The following is a 21,388-nucleotide window of genomic DNA, read 5'->3' as shown; positions in this document are numbered from 1 at the left end:
GACTTGATAAATCAACTCTAGTGCAATTAGTGACTCGCCTTGAAGGCCAGGCTTAAGTGTAAGTTCATCCTGAAGCAAGTGGAGTGGGAGAATGTTAATGGTCATTTAAATCAGTGGAGCTTCTGCAGTCAGGACACAGCTCAGCCTGCCTCTCAGGCTGCCCGGGAAAGAGCTGGTAGACTACAACAGAGGGGCCAGAGAGACAAGGTGGGGACACCGGGGTGCCTGGGAGGCCCCCTGACACCTGTGAATGCACATGGGGTGAAAACCCTGATTGGAGCCCGTGCCGGGGCCTCACAGCTCCTGGCATTTCTGCAGAGCTTAGGAATTCCAAGCGCCATCTCGCAGACAGTGGCTGCTACCTCGAGGCAGGCAGGAAGGCATAGGTTTGGAGCCTGGTTTTCCATGTTTGAGGGGGTCCTGGTAATGCCATAGTTAAACCAGAAGGTCAGTAGTTCAAAACCCACCAGTTGCTCCGTAGGAGAAAATGGGGCTTTTCAACTCCCGTAAACAGCTGCAGTCTCAGAAACCTATAGGGGCCATTCTACCCTGTCCTATAGGGTCCTGATGAGTCAGAATTGCGGGGGGCTGGGGAAGAGCCATTGAATCCCAGAGTCCTGCAAGTATCTCATTCTGACTGGAGAGTAACAGGTGATGGGGGAAGGGGGCTGGAGAGCCAGCAGAGGTGCGTGTGGGGTTCACACAGGCACTGGGAGCCTTTGAAAGGCCTTAAACCAGGAGAGTCATCAGATTTGTATGAAAGAGCAGCCTGGACAGCAGTGTCCAGAACGGGCTGGAGGAGAGGGGCTGGAGGCAGGGGACATGTCACAACTAATTTGTGCATGGTGTACACGCTCATTAAATGCAAGCGTGGTTGTCCAGGAAGAGGCGCTGTGGGACTTTTCATGCTGACCTCCCTCCCTCCCTCTCCTACCCCCATCCCACCCACCAAAAAACCATTTGCCTCAAGCCGATGGGTGGACTCAAATCCCAGCCTGTCCCGTGAGCAGCCACGCACTCACTGTGCTGGCAGAGTGCCCATGTGTAGGATGTGCGCTCACAGCATGCAGTGACAGTCGCCAGAAAGCCCTGGCCCAGCGCCCCCAGGCATGTAGGACGTGTGTCTTAGGGCTTTCCCAGAAGTCCAAGGTGCACGTGATCCTCTTTGTTGCCTTCCAGAAGTCAGATGATGATGATGATGATGCTGAGTGAATGAATGGAAACATCCTGTTTTAAGAGGAAAACCATTTCTTCGAGTGACTTTTAGGTGTAGATTTCAAAGGCACCGACTATCAAAATGTTTCCGATGTAGCAGTGAAGTACTCGGCTTGTCCTGTGGTTGTCGGCCTGGGATCCCTTCCTTACTCACGAATCCCTAGCACTTCATGCACCCATCTCTTTGGTGTCGGCACCGTGTCCCATTTCCTTAGGAGCCATCGGCGCGCTCGGCTTAAGGAAACACCTCCCTTAGACAAAGTTCCTGTGAGATCGATTTATTCTCACTCCCTGCCATTGAACTGGTTCCCACTCACGGGGACCCGAGACACAGGACAGACCTGTCCTCCTGGGTTTCTGAGACGGCAACTCTTCAGAAGAATAGAAAGCCTCACCTCTTTCCCGCAGAGCTGCTGGCGGTTTCAAACTGCTGCCCTTGCAATGAGCAGCCCAACGTGTAATCAGATTTATTCTAGTGATGTTAAATCCATTGGATGGGGTGAAATTGAAGTCCGCAACAATGTAAAACCTATTGGCTAGTGCACTAACCAATGTAAAAACTATTAGGAAAATAACGCACGCCCCGCTTACCCAGTTTACAAAACCGCATGATGTGCATGTCGTTTGTGAAAATACATAATTACTATGCAATTAGAGAAAGCAGAAAGCAAAGGGGCCCTTTGTACCTGGATATTTAATAATATTAATTAAAAGGTCTTTGCTTTCCAGCTTGAGGTCCTGCAAACAGGAGGCAGGGAGATGATGCGCTAGACAGCTGATTGGCTGCTGGAATGGTGCTGGCAGAGGATGAGAGGGCCCCCCAAAAAACCCTCTCTCTGGCCTGGAGAGGAAAGTGCTAGCCCCCAGCTCCAAATGCAGACCCACCTGAAGAGCCTCTTCCGGGAAGGGCATCTTGTGAGAGGTTTATGGACTGCTCGAGCTGCTTCCCAGCCCACTTTAATAAAAGAACACTACCTGAGATGACTGATTCTGTAACGGTAATGATGCCATTCGTAATGTTGACACTGTTGTCAAGGAGTCAGATTCATGGCAACCCCGTGTGTTTCCGAGAGAACTCTCCTCCACAGGGATTCCACCAGAATGTTTCTAAAAACCAGATCACCGGGCCTTTCCTAAGGTGGCCCTCTCTGGTGGGCTTATACCTCCGTCCTTTTGATGAGCAGCGTGCCACCCAGGAAGCCCACGAGAATAATACTAAATCTCAAACCACACCCACTGCCAGAGTTGATGTCAATGCCCAGCACCCCCTATAGGGTAGATCTGACCCTGGGGGTTTGCGGGGCTGTAAGTCTTTAAGGGAGCAGAGAGCTCATCTTCCTCCGAGAAGTAGCTACTAGCAGGTTCAAACTGCTGACCTCATGGTTCAAGTAGCCCAACATATAACCCAAGAGGCTTCCTTATTAATTAAAAAAAAAAAACTACCATCGATTTGATTCCTACTCATAGCGACCGCATAGGACAGGGTAGAACTCTCATAGTGACCTCATAGGACGGGGCAAAACTGTCCCTGTGAGTCTCCAAGGTTGTAAAAACTCCTTAAGGGGGTACAAGCCTGTCTTTCTCCGGCAGAGTAGCTGGTGGGTTCAGACTGCTGACCTTGAGGGCAGCAGCCCAAAGCCACTACACCCCAGGGCTTCATCTGAATAGTAACAGCGAACATGTACTGTCCAATGTGAGCCACGTGGTGGGCCAAGCCCTGCCCCGACTTAATTCCCATAGCAGCTTGAAGTGGGTCCTAGCACCCCATTTTGTAGACTGGAAAACCAGGAGCCCCACTGTCTGGAGGACTTGAGCCCAGGTCTGTGGCATCGGTCAGTGCTGCCAACCACTTTTAGTAGTGCATGCTCCAGCTTAGCAGCCTGGGATGCCTGAGCAAGGCTGCCTCTTTAAAACAGACCCTCCCGCTAAAAACCGCAGCTGCTACCGGCTCAATTCCGCGCGTCCGTCGGCGAGGGAGGAGAGATCCCAAAACCATTTGCAACAAACCTCGGGCGGCATTAAATGTATGTCTAGGTGCACCTGCTTCTGCTGTGCACACTTAACGTCACCGCCCTGTCTGGCTTTGGCTGACGTTTCTGATCTGACTTCTGGTCCCGAATCCATCCAGACCAGTGCCAGGCAGAGGGGGGCCGGAGGAGGGACGAAGGGGCTAGCTTGAAGGGTGGCTCTTTGGAAGGCGGGTTTGGCCAAAACAAAGCTGAAGGGATTTAGCCACAGCCCCAAAGAAACTAGACGGCGGGGCCGGAGGCAGTCTCTGCGGGAAGGACAGACTTCTCTGTAGAGGTGAGTCAACAGCGCTTCCCGTGGACTGTGAGAACCCAGGCCGCTGGCGCACAGCCCCGCCCTAGGCTTGGAAGCGGATTGGTCGCCCAGTTGCTGGGGCTTTCCTTTGAGCCAATAGATAGGCTAGGGGCGTGGCCACAGCCAGGAGTGGCGAGTCCTCAGCCAATCGTCTGGCAGGGAGGCTGGGTTTCCCCCCACCCCCTTGGTACCATGGCAACGGCGAGCCGGGTCTCATTTGTTTTGTAGATGAGTAATTACTACGCAATTAAAGGAGGCTAAAAATAAAGGGGCCTTTGTTCCAGGTGACTTATTAATATCAACAAAATGGCCCGTCCAGGGATGTGGTCAACAATGGACGCAGACCTGTGTGCCTGTGCTAGAGGCCACCGTGGGAGGAAAGCTGCGCACCTGCTCCCGTCCGTCTTTTCTGGAAGCTGCTCCGAGCGAGCGGGAGAGGCCTGGTTTCCCGGCCTGGTAGACACGCGCAGAGCCCGGCAGCCCTGGAGTCCGGCGGAAGAGGCAGGACCGTGTCCCCAAGGCCCGAAGTCACGGCCAGCGTGGGAGCAGCCACTAGCCTGGTGCTGTGTGCCTGGGCCCAGCTGTTCGCCGTTCCCGGGCTCAGTTGCCCAGGTCCACCAGGTGCAGAAAATAGCCCGCGTGTGCACCTGCGCTTGCAATGGCGGCGGCAGTGGTGGCGGTCACGGCTACCTTAGGGATCACAGGGCGAAGTGTGGCCTGGGCCAGTGTCATCATCGCCCAGAGAGGCCGATGTCCACGTCCCCCTTCTCCACGGAACGGCTCTGAAGAAGGGCACTCTGGCAGAGACCGCGTTCGCTGGAGGCCTGCAGATTAGTCTAGTGGAGGTAAGAAGCATCTTCGAGCAGTCCTAGCAGAGTGGCACGAAGAGAAAGGCTTTGACCCAGTCCAAGTGCTGCCACAAACAGGCTGTGTGATTTGGCGGGGCAAAGTGCCCAGCCTCCCTGACCAGCTGCCACCTTTCTGAGACAAGGATTTGGGGCCAGAGGGACCTTGGGGGCCCTTTTGGCTCTAAAACTCAATGTGGCTGCTATTTCCAAAGCACTGGAGTCCTTGAACTTGGAGGTGAGAAGAGTGACCGTCTCAGTGGCTTGGGATGGAGAGGCGCTCGTGGACAGAAAGCCAAGGACTGCTATGTGAAACGGCAACCTGGTGGTGAAATCAGTCAGAAATGAAATTCCAGGAAGCAGTGGCGGAGAGTAATCTTTTCAGAATGGTATACCATTCACACACAAAAAAAATCTGCAGTCAGATTCCCATCCTTGGCGCCTTGTTGAGTCTGACTTCCTGTTGGGTGGTACCCATGACGACAAGGTGAACCTGTTCATCGTGGCTGCCAACCTAGTGGTTCTTAAAACGTGTCTGCACGTGAAAATCACCTAGGAATTTGGTGAAACTTGCCAGGGCCCCGGCTGCACTGCAGACCAATGGAATCAAAATCTCGGGGGGCCAGGCCCCGGCCTCAGTGCTCTCTAAAGCTCCCCAGTGGTTCCACTGTGTAACCGTGGACTTGAATACCCCTCGATTCTCTCTCTGGATATAGATCCTCACACCATCTCTGTGGCTTGGCCACCTACTCCCCTATCTCCGGAACGGATCAAGCCCAGCTTCTTTAGGCGAGGAGGTGGCAAGACTGGCCCAGGTTCTTGAGCCTGGGAACCCCTAGGGCTCTACCTGTCTTCAGAGATAGACCCCCTTGTCTCCCCCTCTCTTCAGCATGCACACACAGAACTAGCAGCCTGGAGCAGCCACATATAGACCTGGGCCTCCCTCCCTCTTGTCTGACCGAATGGGGGCCTTTTAGTAAGATTGGAGTGTGTTTGTTATTAAAGACCTAGTTAGAAACGTAAGAGGGAGCTGACCGGCTCCCGTGCTTGGCTAATTAGTGACATGTATGTGTCTGCTTTGAACTTCAAGGACACGGAGCTATTAGCACCTACAGAAAAAAATGGATTAAACGCCTATGCCTTTTATAATCATTAAAGAGTTGCTGCTGGAGTAGAATGCCTTTTGTCAGGTGCTCACGGGGCTGTACTCTGTGAATCTGGACACTCCCAGCAGGGCCCACGGATGGCTCAGACTTAGCAGGGCAATGAGCGCTCTCTCTGATCCCTCCCTCCCTACACTACTTTGTTCCCCATGGTGGGCACCCAGGAAGGGGTCCTCGGAGCAGAGGCAGACACCGGAGAGAATTCACAGTCCGATGGCGGGGGGGGGGAGGTCTTCACCACTAGGGATCTCCCCGTTTGGAAAAGGTAGCAGGTCTACCAGAAATCGGACAGTCAGTTTCTCAATTAGACAACCAAATCTCAGGGGGAGAATTGAAGCAGTCAATTGGAAAGAGGCAAGGGGTCATTCTGGGGTACCAGGACACCTGTTACTATTTAGTTTAGCTTCTGGGGTGCAGGGGGAGGACTAGTTGAGGAGCAAGACTCTAAGCACCCCAGAGTGGCCCACCTCCCCACCCATATGTCCAACAGTGGTAGCAGAGACTGCGTGCTCATCTTTTGGCCCACTTCTGTGTTGTAGTTCCAACCTGTGATGGATGGCCCAGAGTCTGCCCCAAGTGATGTAGGGAAGGGGAGGCCGGAAGTCAGTGTTCAAACACTCGCCCCCCCCCCCCCACACACACACACATGCCAACCATTCCAGCTAGTGTTGGTGTCCCCCTGGGCTCCTGCCTTGCACCCCTATCTGTCTGTCTGTGGTGACTGTGAAAGAGAAGCACTCTTCTAATGTTCTCCGCAGTGTTAAAGTATTTTTTCTCTTTCTTTTCTGAATTAGTTTTAATTTCAGGAGAGTTTTTATTTATTTTTATTTTTTTAGGTTGTGCATAAATCTGTCCCTTCACTTGGGTCCCTGAACCGACCTTAATTTAGTGTGCCATGCAGTTTCCTCAGATTGAATGTCACCATGATCCTTTGTCTGTCTCCCGCCTTTAGGCCATGGTCCCTGGACAGGTCCCTTGTGAACTACAATGCCCCCCTCTTCTGAGCCTACAACCAGGCTTCCCTTCTTGTGTCCACCTTTCCCAGAGAACCATCCGCACCGGGGTGGGGAACCTTTGTCCGATATTTAAAACATCGTGCGTGGGCCACACTAATCAAACATTTCGTTAACTCCCCGCCCAATGTGATGGCGAGGACTCTAGTGGCCCAGTGATGATGTGTTGGTGATGCCAGGTCAGCAGTTTGAAACCAGCACTTGCTCCTCGGGAGGAAGATGGGGCTTTCTACTCCTGTCAAGAGTTACAGCCTTGGAACTCACAGTGGGCAGCTCTACTCTGTCCTAGAGGGTCACTGTGAGCCTGCACCGACCCACTGGAACTGCTCGGTGGTGAAGCAGACGATGTTGGCTCGTATTGATGATTTTGCAGGCCTGATAGGGCCCTCGGGCTGGACGCTCCCCACCCCCGATCTGCATTAATATCGAGTGGGCGCCACCTGCAGAGAAGACAGCAGGAGGCCCAGAGTAGGGTCCTCAGCCCTCTTCCCCAGGAGGACCTTTGGTGGCCCAGCTGCCACTCTTGAGAATCCCCAAACAAGGAGTTCTCCATTCAGCTTTCCCCATGGGCAGCCAGCTGACAGCACGCACCCCCCACCCCCAGAGCAGTGCCCCATGGGGTAGAGGAGAGAGGGCAGTTGCCCTGGGCATCAGATTGAGTGCAGGGTGCCTAGAAAATACCCTGCCCACACACCACCTTGGGGAGCCCTTGCTAGTGGGGAGACAGGCTCTGCTCCTCATAGAAACAAGAGGAAAGTAGACGTGGGTGTTGGGCCTGTTTTTTTCGTGGCATCGATCTGCCGACCAACGTAGCCCCTCTACCCATTTTCTTCCCCAGTTTCTTTAACAAAAACAGAAACAAAATCCTAGAGCCAGTGTGAAGGGTTAACACTACTCCTGTCTTCAAAGATGACCACATAGACTCCCGATCTGGCCAGCCCCCTTTCTCCTCCCTCCTGGTGGGGAGTGGGGGCCCTGACACCCATCAGCCCAGAGGCCCTGGACTGGGCTCTGACCTGCATGGCGCCAGTACTTCTGTTTCGGCAGCATGTTGCCTTCTGTGTCAGACTTTGGGAGAGTGTGGCCGGCTCTTGAGTGCAGTTGCCTCACCCTGGGCAGCGTTTGCCGGCTAGCATGGAAGAAGCTTGGTCCTAGAAGTCCGCTAAGGACTGGGGTCTCCAGCTTGGGGTGGAGCAACAGCTAGTTCACAGAGAGGGTTATTTCAGTGATCTTGAGTGCTGCCTCACCTAGGGAAATCCGAGGCCCACCAGACCAAGAGCTGGGTCGGGCTGGAGCTCACTCCCCAGCTGCAAGGCTGACTCCACCTGGAGGACATGGGGTGAGCAGTTCCCCTCTCTGCATCAGTGAGTCTAAATCCCAGTTTTTAGCCTCAGAGCAAGAGGTGCCCGCTGAGGGATGCTCCCATCACATCTCTGGGCCCCAGCTTTGGACCTCAGATCTTGGGGCATCCCTTAAGGACCGTACAGAAATAACCTTGACCCCGAGCATCCAGCTTCTGGACTTGGGGACCTTGTGTAGACCCACAGCAAGGCTGCTGCCATGCCTGCTCCCAGCGTCTCCTGCCCCTACTGACTGATTCCACTCTCCACCCAGCCCCATCAGAACCACAGCTGGACAGAGGCCCGTGCCCATGATGTGCCAGAAGGCAGGCCACTCACCTGGAGGACCTGAGAATCCCCGGGATTCTCAGGAGGTGGGGGGCAAGTACAGCCCCTGCAGGAGGTTTCTAAATCTGCAGCCCAGATGTTTGTTAAAGTTTCCGACTAAGACTCCCTGGCTTTTCTGGGTCCCCCATCCAGGTGTTTATTTTCCCTTGCTAGCCTGGAAGTCCCTCCTTTTATCCGACCTGCAATGCCTCCAACTCTGATTCAGATGCACTTCCTATTGCTGTCCTCGGTGACACTTGAGGCCGGGGCGTCATTCCTTCAAGTCCAAGATGAGTAGGTGCACCAGTGGCTGAATTCAACCCTTTGTAAATCACCTGCCGATTTGTATGGCAAATGCATTACGTTTGCTTAGATCCAATTTTCCTCAGCCCACCCTTGGTCCCAGCCTGGCTGAGCTTGGCAGGTACAGAGGGTTTGAAAATAGTCAGGTGTGTTTGCAGTAAACTCGACAAGTTTCAGAGCACCTGCACTCTGCTCCTTCTCACGGCACCCTTCAGAGTCAGAGGAAGTAATTGTTCCACTCACCTTGTGCAGATGGGTGCCAGGGTCACCCTGGTCTGCGGGCCCCAAGTCCAGCGCTCTCTTTCTCCGCACCACAGCTGCCCCTCTGGGCAGGCTCAGGAGATAGGAAAGTGCTCAGGATTAGGCTGTGGCTGTGGACCCAGAGCACCTGCCACACATGTGGCCACAGGGTGCAGGACGCTGCCCTCTTCAGGAACGGGACTAATATGCCCAACTCCTACATCCCAGCACTGCCTGTTCGCTCAACCACATTTGCTCACACACACACTGAGCCCTAGAGCCATGCCCCCTGCCTTCCTCCTGACCCGATTCTCCTGGTGAGCCTGGGTTCCCCCCGGGAAGGTGCCAGGCCAGGGTCATGGGGAATGCGCTGCAGGGTGGGTGCCACAGAAAGCACCCTCAGGGCAGCGCTAAGTCTCCAGACCTAGAGGCAGAGGGCATCACCACAGACGTCCCCCTCTGTGCAGCCGGCCGGCGGTCAGGATGTGGAGCTGCTCGGATTCCCAGAGAGAATAAGAGTAGTTGTCCCCAAGGCCTGCCCACGGCCAAACAGGAGCCACCGACAAGCTTAGGAGGGAAGCGATTTTCCTATTCTTTTCCTAATCGTCATTTGCTTTTCATGCGTCTTCCCAAAGATGCCTGGGTTTCCAGGTGGCTTTGGGGGGCTGGCACATGCCCACAGAAGGGGTGGAGTGGATACCAGAGGTCCTGCCCTCTCAGGGCCCCCACCCTGCAAAGGGGCTGGTTCTCTGGCCCAGAGCCTCCAGAAAGGGACCGGGGCTGCGCCCTCTAGTGGATGCCAGGCCACCCACTTTGTCCCTGACTGAGGGACATGTCCAAGGTGACATTGAGCTGGGGCTCAGGTGTGGGTAGAAGTATGTGTGTAATAAATCAGGACTTGGGGTTTCAAACTGCATTCAAATACCTCGCTTTCTCCAGGGTGATTTGAGTGGTGCTTGATGGCAAGGGGGAGGGGGGAGCGGGGGGCTGCGGGGTGGAGGGGAGGGTTGTCCCAATAGGAGCTGTTGGCTTTTGAAAGACCCTCCTGGCCGACTCTTAGCTACAAGCCTGGGCACACAGGGATGGGAGAAGTTGCCAGTGCTGGGTGTGTTGGCTGCCAACCCTTTTGTGTGCTGAGCCTGTGCCGGGCATCTGGGGCCAGCATCCGCCCATGGCCTCCTGTTTCCGAAAGTTGCTTCTGTTGGCCGGATTGGTCTCTAGGCAGTTAGTTCTCTCTGCCACCGTCCCACCCCCCCATCCCTGAGATAGATGGGCCTGCCCTACAGGTTCTTCTCAGGTCAGTAGAGAAAGAAAACAAACCAAAGCCTCTTTCTCTCCGTCTTCCACCACCCACCCACCCTAAAACAAAGCAGTGGAGCCTGTTACTTGGTGCTGGGTGGTGGTGGTGGTGGGTTGGGGTTTCCACTGCCATAGTAGACCGGGAGTGTGCCATCTCAGCACTTTCTCTTTGCTGAGCCCAGAGGAGAGCGTGCGTAAGGCCAAGATAATAGCGCCTTTGGAATTTCATCTCAGCTTGATAGTTGCCTCCTTGTGGAAGAAGGGCCGAATGTTATCTACAAGTTGAATCATCTGTACTCAGAAATCTCCACCACCCCCCTTGTCCGCCAGCACAATCCCAAATAAGCCCTGCGCTTGCTCGAAGCTGCTGCATCGTTTTCTTTTCCACTTTAGTCTGTTCTTTATGTTGCCCAACAGATGTGAGGGGTGATCCTCGGCCCCCAGCTTCATGGGGGTCTCCACTTGGGACTTCCTGCCCCAGAGGACACTGGGAGGCAAGGGTCAGTTTGGGTTCCTCGTGTTGAGTCAGGAGGCAAGCCCAGCTTGTTTGGTGTCCTTGTGTCCAGGCCCCGGTCCCAGTCTCTTCTGGGCCTGCCTTGGGTGCCTCCTCTGTCTCTTTCCATTCTAATGGCAAGTGAGTAAAAATTCACCGTGGCTCCTTGGGCCTACCTGGAAGGAGGGCCTTGAACCACAGGCCCCCGGGCCAAGCAGAAGCCGAGAGGGGAGTCAAGGATCTGCCATCTTTGAAGGCTAATTATAAGATAGAACGGGGACAGAGGTGGGTGGAGGTCGGGGGAGTGTGGGGGTATCAGTCCAGATCTTCGGGACACCTGGCTTGAACTTTAACCGTTTGCTTTGACAAAGCAAAAAAAAAAAAAACCAACCCACCTTTTCCTCCTATTTTGGAAAAGAAAGTTAAAAGTACTAAGAGGAAAATTTTTCAAAGGAGACAAAATTTACCCGGCTATCAGGCTATGGGGCTGTGGCCCTCGTTTAGGGGGGGAGGATAATGAAGAGAGGGGGCCCGAGGCAGGGTCTCCTTCTGGCCTCCCTACCCCCCACCCTCGGCACCAAGACCCAGCACCATCGCTCTCTGGATCTATGGACACAGTCCCATCTCCCTGCAGCAGGAGCTGTGTCTTCCGTATCTCTTTCTCCCCATCAGCAGCTGTGGTCTGAGGTCAGCTAGCCAAAAGCAGGCCTTTGGGCCAGGTACGCTTCCGCTGCGAATCAGTTCGAGTCCGTACACTCTGCCTTCATGCTCTGTCTTTTTTTGTTGTTTTCAAAACAAAAGGAACAGTCACGTCTAAATCCCCCTTCCCTTCTCCTGCAGGAGGTGAGTGTGTGGGTGTCTGGCTCTCACCCCAGCTTCAGCCCCGTCTTCAGGTGTACCATCACCACCCCCTCCCTCCATCCCCTGTGCTCCACCCAAAAGGGCGCCCCTGCCACCCGCCATCATTACCGCTGTGTTGAGCCAGATTCTCCATGACATAACCCATCCTCCGACCACGCTCAGTATCGACGACTTCCATGCAGGGGGGTCAAGGGGAGGGAGGGGTGGGGAGGGTGGGAGCAGCAGGAGGGCAGGGGGGAATGGTTTTGGAGGGGCATGGAGAATTAAGATCTGTTTTTGTCTCTCTCCCTCTGTTTTTTTTCTCCCCCTCCCCCACCAAAAAAGCCCCACAAATTTGCCGTTTAATGGCTCCAAAAGCAAACCGAAAAGGAAAAAAAACTGAACAAAAATCCCAAACCCCCTCCCCTCAAAGATTTTTTTTTTTCCTGGACACAAATTGCTTTGTTTCCTGTCACGTTTTAATATCAATATTAACACAATGTGTAGTCTAAAACTAGTTCCTTTGTAGTTTGCATGGGATGTGAATGCTATCTCAACGTGCCCAGACCTAGACCAGACTGCATGAGCCTCAACTCAGATGTGGAAAAAAAAAAATCCCTCTCTCTCTTTCTCTCTCTCCTCCATAAATGTATCTCTCTATATTACATGTCTCTATTTCTATTGTGATCATCTGGTGGGCAGTGCAGCACCCCGGTTGGTTGCCCTAGTGTGTTGGATGACTGTTTTCACTCTCTCTGGAGCTCCGAGCTTCCTAGTCGTAGCCTGGGCTGAGTCCTCCTGAGTCTCTGCTATGTTCTCGCATGGCCTTGGTTGGGTGTTAGAAGCTGGGCCTCAGCTGTTTCTCTCGAGTGTTTGGCTTGTAATGACCGGTGCATGCCTGGCTTCTGGCCTCATACCCAGCTCTATTCTCTGCACACCAGTCCTGAATAGCTACAGTGCTCAACCGAATTTTGGCGCGCCCGCTTCCCCGGCAGGCTCCAACCCGGCGCGGCCCGGAGGCTTCCCGGGGGCCAACAGCCCAGGACCTGTCGCCGATCTCTATGGCCCTGCCAGCCAGGACTCCGGAGTGGGGAATTACATAAGTGCAGCCAGCCCACAGCCGGGCTCGGGCTTCGGCCACGGCATAGCTGTAAGTACCTGCCCTCCTCCCTCCTTCCTGACCAACTCAAGGTGTCCTGGTGGCCCGTGGGGAGGGTGGCCCGTGGGTGGCTGGATGGAGGCAGACCACGGGGGTCCCCCATCCACAGCGCATCAGCTAGGGGCCCTCCATTTGCTGACACTCCGTCAGATGTCTCCTGAGTACTCCGCGGACCAGGCACTGTGCACGAGGCCCCGATGGGGATAGAAGGAGCATGTGCAGTCAGGGGCCTAGTCACCATGTTGTCACCTGCACCTTTAAGACTGTGGCCACCTTAAGTGACCCACGTGAGCCTCATGTCCTGCCAGGCTACAAAACGAGGCAACTGCCGTCCCCCTCATGTGAGAGCATTGCCACACACGGAGGGGCCCCTCGGAGCCGGGACCCTTCTCGCCCACCAGCTGTAGGGTCCCCGTGGCAGCGCTGGTGCCTGGGAGGTGGCGGGCAGTGGTAGTCCCTGCCCCAGAGGGTTTCCTGCGCTAATGTTTCTTGCAGTTTCCAGGTTCCAAGTAAGTTCCCCCTTGAGGTCTTTAGCCCCAGAAGCCAGACGCACTTGATATTTGTAATGCGCTGTGGTTCTATAATCTGACTAACCCAGGCAGTGGAAATTTGCTTGACAGATTTGCATGCTGTTTTCAGATTGTACTGCCCCCTCCCTCCGTGTGTGTGAGCATGAATGTGCCTGAGCCACGGACTCGGCCCCTCCATTTGGAATCGGAAACGGGGCCGCCCGCTGCCCAACACTCCTTTCTGGAGGCGAGCTGTTTTTAAGCTAAGATGGTTGTGTCTGCTGCCCAGCCGGTGTCCCTTTTCGACTGGACCTGGAGGAGAAGGCAGGCCAGCCTGCCAGGGGAGCACAAAGCTAATGCAGACAGACGGGGGAGTTCGTAGGAAAACGGCAGGAACAGATAATGGCATTTTTCCACGGCTTTTTTGAATCACCCCCAGAATCTACAGCACCTGCAGCCTGACTCTTGCCTGTGGCATTGGAAGCCACACAGTGCCCATGCACTCACACACACATTCGCATGCATACACATGTACCCACACACACACACTCAGCACCCATGCACCCCACACACACACATTCACATGCATATACATGTACCCACACATACACACACAGCCTACACACATATTCACATACACATACATACATACTCGCATGCATACACACATACCCACACATATACACCCAGCACCCATGCACCCACACATACACATTCACATGCATACACATGTACCCACACACACACACAGCCTACACGCATATTCACACCCACCCACACATTCACATGCATCCACATATACCCACACACACCCAGCACCTGTGCACCCACACACACACATATTCACATGCATACATATGTACCCACACATACACACACAGCCTACACACATATTCACACTCATATATGCACATATTCACACACAGCACACACTCCAGACACACATTTTCTCACATACACACACTGTACAACACCCCATACTCATACATTAAACACACACCACACTCACACCACACATCAAATTCACCTCACACACTCTCACATATACACACCATGCAACACCCCACACAAACCACTCATACATCAGACACACCCACCACATACCACATATACATGTACCTGTACTCACATACCCTCTCATACACCACTCTCATAGCACATCTTCAACAGACCACGTGAACCTACTCACACATACCCCGTACACCTTCTCATCGACCTAGATTCTCATACACACTCACGCGTGCGCAGACATAGTCTGGCATACACTCACACCACACACACACACACACACACACACACACACACACTTCTGCCAGGCGTAGGCCTGTGTAATATGAGTCCTTGTTCAGTTCCATTCCCAAACCAATTTCACTTAAGTCAGTCAAATCCCCTCCGATCAGTTGTCATACCAAATCCAGAATATTCTGACTCAGCTTAAAGCCACATCAGTGTGGAGGACCAGCTATCACCGACTCAGACTCACTGCCGTCCCCAGCGTCCACCCCACCGACACAGACCTGTTTGTTCTGGAAACCTGGGTCTTCTGACCCAGGTGCTGCTGTCACCACGCAGCAGCACATTCGGCTGCATGGGTCTCCTGGCAGGCTCACTGGAGCAGCAGGGCGGCGGCCAGGGGGCTTTGGGGGCTTGAGGCCCTCCTCCCAATCTGGCTCTCCATTACCTCCTGCGTAAAGCAGGCTTGGGCAGGGTGGAGGAGGGAGCAGGGCCTGGGGGGGGGAGCGAGGGAGGAGGGGTGCGGTCCTTGGCCTGCACCTCCAGGTGTCTCAGAGTCACGTATTCATGCTGGCAACCACCGCTGGTCCTAGAGACCACTTCCTTAACCAGAAGTGACAATCGGTTCCGTGTGTAGCTCACTGATGACCTTAACAATTGTGCAATTTTAGGGACCTTTGATTGCAACGGCCTTTACAAATGGATACCATTGAGCAAGTGCTTGCCTTGCCAACTCACGCTGAGGTATTACCGTCTCTGCCGTGTCCCCGCCCCGTGGGCGTGTCCGTGGATGTATGCGCCCCGCCCATACATCTGAGCACACGCCCCTCTCTCACCACTTCTGCCTCTCCTGGGTGCTCACCTGCTCTCCCCTTTCCGGACCCCTGGGAGGGGGGTGGGGAGAGGACAACGACAACACGGTCCAGCCCTTTCACCCCTCTCTCCAGCCCTTTCACCCCTCTCTCCAGCGTGAATCAGGGCATCCCCGCCTTTCACCCCACCATCTCTCGCTCTCTGCTCCTGGCTTTGGGTCTACATCTTCCTCACCCCTCATCTCTGTCTCCAAATACCATCAAGAGCGTGGGAAACTGGAAGGCGACTGTGTGCTGTGTGCCTACCACCACGGGGCAAGGAAGGCTTCTTCCCCCAGGCCTGGGAGGGCATCGGCCTGCCTCCTCCAGGCCCCAAGTACCCCTCCGGCGCCCCAGGGCTCTATGGGTGCCCAGCCAGTGGGGTCTCTGCTATCAAAGCACCAGACTCCCATCTTTTCAGTAAAACGAAAACATTTTTTTGCCAGTAACTACTGAGCAATTACCCAGATCACGGCACGAAAAGGCAAATTAAATTAACAGCATCACCTGCGTGGCGTGGGTTTGGATCCCTGCCAGTTTCCTAACCTTTTACTCAGAGCTCAAGCTAATTAAACATTGTTTTAAACCCCTTTGATGGGGATCTGGAGGGGGTGGGATGGAGGAGAGGGGAGGTTGTGAGTCCGTGTGGAAGCCCCTTGCCACGTCCTCCTTTGAAGAAACGGTACCCGTGGTGGTCCTCGGGTAGAACTGGGAGGGGAGCAGGGGCTGTGCTTGGGAAGGCCTTAAATGTGCGTGTCAGTTTAGGGGTTGAAATGTGACCCTGGGTCTTTGGGCGAGTGGGGGCGGGTGCTGCAGCCGAGGCCTGGGACCGGAGGAGGCTTTAGCTCTGAGTTAGGACCTCCGAGGGAGGCCAGGGATGAAGTTGCCCCTTTGGGCTTGTAGCTAGGCCATAGGCGCCTCTTTTCTAGAGGTGGGTCACTGCAGGTCCAGGGTGCTATAGGCTGGGACCGGCTGGGGCACCCAGTTGCACTGAGCCCCACCAATCGCCTGGATTTCTCTAATGTTGCTGCGAGTGAGTCAAATCCACTAACAGAACAGCCTCTCTTAACCCAATAAACCACCTGTGTGCATTCTCCCCACCCCTCACCCCCACCCATCTCCTTGAGCACTGACTCGGGCATCCCTGGGCAGAGCCAGAGGCCACTAGGGCTTTGAAGGAGCGCTACTCACTACTAATTCAATCGGATTAGGGAGCTTGGGGAGTAAGGGTCTGAGCAAGGAGGGTGCTGGCTGAGCCCAGAACCGGGAGATTGGAGGCAGCGCCAAGCCAGCCCTTGGTGGAGCCAGATGGTGGGTTCCTTAGCCCATCAGCAGTGGGAGCCGATGCCGGGAAAGGCAAGAGGCTGGTCTGGCCAGTGCCACACCCCCTGGAACAGAGTGGATGCCAGAGGGCTTCCTGTGCCTAGACCCAGGCCCCCCTCCTAGGCCCATGCAAGAAAGAAGTCTGCTCCCAGCCTCCCCCAATGTCCACAGAAGGATCAAGTAGCCACAATCCTGCATGGGTTAAGTAAAGTAAATGGATTCAGTCACCCAGCTGCAGTGCAGAGAAGCCACCTCCCCAGGGGGTGGGCTTATGAAGGCTCTCACTTCTGGGAGCTTTAGTTAGCAAGTCTGTAAACCAGGGGCCTGTTTGTGTTCTCCGTGATCCAGCCTGGCCATGCACTGGGCATGTTTTTAGGTGCCCTGACCTTGGATCCCTGGCATATGGTAGGCTTTAAAAAATAAATTGACATTTTCAGTTCTCACTAGCCATCGATGGGTGTCTCATAAAGGCAGAATGTTTGAAAGCCGATCTAGCTTCGAAAATAGAAGTTTACACAGAAAAAAGCAACACCCTCAGCAGTCGGTTCACTGATGCAGCAAACCAAACGCAAGATAACTCCAGCTGCCGGCCTCCTTCCCGGCCATCACCCTAATCATAGTGGACGTAGAGGTGGACAGCTAGCTGCCCTCTGTCCCCGCCCCGGGCACCAAACTTAAATGTCCTTTTCCCCACACTGTGGTCTCAACAGGCCATCAGCCAGAACAGAGCCTCCCCGTCGTAGCCCAGCGCAGACGGCCTTTGAAAAGCACGAGTTGAACCCTTGGAATAAATTGCATACTGTCCTAACACTTCTTCTCTCTCCTCCCACCCCGTTCCTGGTCCTCTTCTGGGCGTGCCCGACCTTCGCCACCTTGCAGAGCATACCTGGATGTCCAGGCAAGACTGGGCGAAGTTTCTGAGTGGCCCTTTGTTTAGGTGACGTCATCAGACCTGGACCCCCCCACCAGCCTCACCCCCCTCCCAACCAGAGATGGCTCCCTTCGAATAGAGAGTGGACCGCATCTCAACATCTCACGAATCTGCTGTAAAATAAGACGACAGCTTTTAAATGTGTACCTAACCCACGATTTGGGTTTCCTTTTCGCTTTGTTGGATTTCTTTCTTTCATTTGTTGCTTTCTGTCTGTCTTTCCTCGATGGGTCCCCTCTCTCCCCCTTCACTTTTGAAATCCCTTTGAATCACATTTGGTCGTGGTTTTTGACTTAGTCTAGTAGTCAGTCATAGAGCTTTAATATCTAGTTAACAGCTAACCATAGTATAACTGTTATATTAAGGAGTTAATTTTTTTTGGGCTTGTTGATTCTGCTCACTTTTAAAGGATGCTGAGATGGGAATGTTCCTCCCCGTCTGTGGGTTCCCATTCTGAGATGGTGTGGATTTTCAGGTGGAACTTTCTAGCACACACTGAATCGTCGTCGAGGTTGAGCGAGGCGGAGCGGGGAGCGGGCATCCACTCTCTCGCGTGCTGGTAGACCAAGCGAGATGAGATGCCGTAGGCTACTTAGCAGAAGAGCAGCTCTTTCCTGGCGTCTCTCTGTTAACCCGCGTCTCTCTGTTTTCGGCAATAAGGTGAGGACAACGGTGTTTTCAGTGCCCTCCTTTTCTATACGTGCTTTTTTTCTGTTGAAAGAGGTGATATTATAAGGTTTTTTGAAATTGTGAATTCTAAAAGAGAAACGCTGTAAATACAATTCCATGAACTACATAGAAACTATTAAGAAAGAATCAAAAAAAAAAAAAAAAAGCTATTTTTGTGAGGGCGTCTGTCCCAGGCAGTTTGAATGCTCTGCAGGAGGAGGAAAGGGGGGTGCAGGCAGCGACTGAGGTGAAGACACCCCCTCTCGGCTGCCAGGGCGACCCCAGGAGAAGTGAGAGCTCCCGGCTCCTTTGGTCTGTGTGAGAAACCTAAGAACTGTGTTCGTGTCATACCAGCATATTAACCTCGCGTCTGTGCACAGCTTCAAATGTACCGTCGAGTTAGATTTTTATTTAAAAGTATGGAAGGAAAAAAACCCTGCTTTTCCCAAGATGTTTTTTAAAAGACAAAGCTACAATTTTAATATTTAACATATTTAAAAATTCAAAGCACACCTGTTTGGCTCGGGTGGGGATAGGTGGGGGGCATTCTTCCTTCAGCCTTCATTGTTAACTTGTGGTCATTTTCTATTGTCCAATCATTTCAGCACCTCCAAGGTCTCTTGGACAGCTGGCCTCTCTTCTGCCTCCCCCGCCCCCGCCCCCATCACCCCCACCCCACCCCTACCCGCCCACCACCTTTCCCCAGCTCTGGGGCCCAAGGGCCAGGGGTGGCTGAGCCTGCATCAATGAAGCCCCTCTCCGTCCACTTTCTATTGACAAATTAGTAAAGAACCTTTTGATTTATATTTTTTTTTAATACCTCAGTGCTGCAAGTATCACCAGAGAGGCTATGGGAGATTTTTTTTTTAATTTATTGTAGATGTAAACAGAATTTAAAAAAAATAAAAAGTATAAACATCACTGCACTGTGACTGGTGGGAAAACTGACAGTTCCCTGTTTGCACATGTCTTGACATCGGCTGTTATAATATATGGTCCTCCGTTGGGGAAGCATACTTATGATGAAGGATAGTTTTTAATTTAACTTTTTTTTTTAATATTGGGACTAGGTCGGCAACAGCAACTATACAAGTACAACTCAATAGACGGCATTAAAACATATTGTAGTGTGGATATATATTTTTTTCTTTTTTAAAATGTGATATTGACGTTTTAATATTTTTTAAATTGTTACGTTTATAAATTTGGTACTTAAGGCACAGCCAGTAGGAGACACTGAATGCGACGACGTTGATTCTAAAGCTGCTGCACTCCTATCTTTATAAATTTTACTAACAAAGTAGACTGATACAGACATTCACAGACATGGTAGGACAGAAAAGCATGTTCAAACAAAAGACTCCAAGATGCTAGCTCAGAAGGAAAAGCCTTTTTCAATTCGAGTTAAAACATAGAGACATTTAGGGGGGGAGGATAGTGTGCATTTATTGTTGTCCCCCCCCCCATAAAATGGTAGGTTGTTTGGTTAAGGTGTTTTTTTGGGGGGGGGGGCGGTAAATTTCTTTCTTTTTTTTGAATTTCCAAGCAACCAGGTTTAGTAAAATGCTGGGCGCTTTTAAAATCAAAACGTGTTCAAGTAAGAAAATGGCAAAATAGGCATTTTATTTAAAAACAGAAACACACACACAGAGAAAATCTTTAAAGACACAGTGAATTCCCCGACAGCCGGCGTCTAGACGAGGGGACGTCTTGTCCGTGTTGGCGATGTGCCGTGCCCTCCTTGGCTTCTCTGCACCCCCATCACCGTGTAGACTACTGTCGGCCCTTGTCTGTTAATAATGTACAAATGGCTATCTTGTACGCGTGCTGTCCTGGTACTAATGTCTGTGACCCTTTTTTCTCCTCTTTCTTCTAGTACATATCGATAGGTATAATGTAATTAAGGTTTTAAAAAAACTAGACATAGTTATTCAGATTTAGGACCAGTAAGGATAGAACTTTCTCTTATTTATGAAAAAAAAAAATGCTAACAATTTTGGGGCAGTTTTTTCCTTTCAAAGTTTTGTTTTGTTTTTCAATTTCAAGTTTAACTTTTCGTTCTGTTTTTGGTGATCTGATGTGGTTTCAACTAACACAAGGTCTCACAATGTTAAAATGCCGACCGACTCCACGGCGTTTTGTAGCTCCCCGCCCCCCTAACTGTGAAAGGCGTGTGCCATACTACCTTAAATGCTAAAGCTAGATATGCAAAACTGGATTTTTTTAATTTATTTTTTAAAAGAGGAGGCATGGTATATTAAAATGATTTTACTAAGAGAAAAAAATATTTTTTTAAGGATGCTCAGAAGAAATTGATAATCTGTGTGAATATGTTTTAGATGTTTATATACCTTTTGAAGAGACCCAGTAGCCCATAGCACAAATCTCATGAAAATCTGGTATGTTTTCATGTGGCTACCTAGGTTAAGGTTCACATTAGCCCAGCGCCCCCTCCACGCATCTCGAAATCCATTCTGAACGATTTTTGTCAATTGTTTTTAGCTTTGATGTTCAGCCCCGTCTTTGTTTCAGTTAAGTTCAATGGCGAATGGGGGGACTGACCTCACCTTCCCCCGGGGAGGAAGCAACGCTCTTGGCAGCTGGCTTCCCTTAAGTTTTGAAATAGCCACCATGTGACTCTCTGGCTTCCAGACTCATCTGCGTGGGCCCCCCAGAACTCCTCTCCTCCCACACCCAGGAGAGGGAGCAGCTGTCGCTTGGGCTGGCCCTTCCGCCTGGGCTGGGAGCTGAGGCAGGGTCCCCCCAGGGGCTCTTGAAGACCTGTTTTGTGGCCTTCTTCACGCCCACTGGGAAACCAAGCAGCCTCGCCCGCGATGCCTGTCCCTCGCTCGCTCGTTGGCTTGATTCAAATGAAGGCCCAACTGGCCTTTGTGTTTCTCTCCATAACCTTCATCTTAATTTGCGCGCATAGCTTGGACTTTAAGGTAGCATGGCTCTCTTCTGTCAACCTACTGCTTCACCGCACAGCAGTTCACAGCCAGTGAATGTGGCACGCATCTTACTAGACTAGGGTAACGATCATTGGATAATTGTTGGTTCTAATGACCTGAAAGGTGTTCCATTTTTTTGGGGGGGTGGGGTGCTTTGGGTTTTTTGTGTTTGTTTGTTTCTCTTTTTTTTTTCATTTTGTTTTGTTTTCTTTGGTTGGTCTTTTTCATTTGGGAATTTTTCTTTGGGAGTGAGGGCAGGGTGACAATTGTTTTTTGTTGTTGTTCCAAATAGAAAAACAAAACCTAGTGTGATCTTTAGTGCAAACAAAGGCTAGGGACTTGGCCTCCACCACCACCACCAC

At 52.3% G+C, this 21,388-nt stretch overlaps 1 protein-coding gene across 4 annotated transcripts in view; it reads left to right on the top strand.

Annotated features, from left to right (window-relative positions):
• The window catches only part of MSI2 (musashi RNA binding protein 2), a 424,197-nt gene extending 405,201 nt beyond the window's left edge, over nucleotides 1-18,996 (top strand). For 2 of the 4 annotated variants that reach the window (XM_045299347.1, XM_045299349.1), the window contains exons 11-13: nucleotides 12,342-12,550; nucleotides 14,973-15,045; nucleotides 17,355-18,996. In XM_045299347.1, coding sequence (XP_045155282.1) covers nucleotides 12,342-12,550; nucleotides 14,973-15,014 — 251 coding nt within the window. In that variant the 3' untranslated portion in view covers nucleotides 15,015-15,045; nucleotides 17,355-18,996. The remainder of the gene's footprint in view (nucleotides 1-12,341; nucleotides 12,551-14,972; nucleotides 15,046-17,354) is intronic. The other 2 variants (XM_004707028.3, XM_045299348.1) reach the window with 2 other exon arrangements.
• The last annotated feature ends 2,392 nt before the right edge of the window (nucleotides 18,997-21,388 follow it).

The sequence above is a fragment of the Echinops telfairi genome, unplaced genomic scaffold (genome assembly GCF_000313985.2).
Source record: "Echinops telfairi isolate 266 unplaced genomic scaffold, ASM31398v2 ScPeMD7_7458;HRSCAF=8496, whole genome shotgun sequence".
Classification (NCBI taxonomy): Eukaryota; Metazoa; Chordata; class Mammalia; order Afrosoricida; family Tenrecidae; genus Echinops; species Echinops telfairi.
Note: the sequence above shows the minus strand (reverse complement) of the source record. Positions and strands in the feature narration are given on the sequence as shown.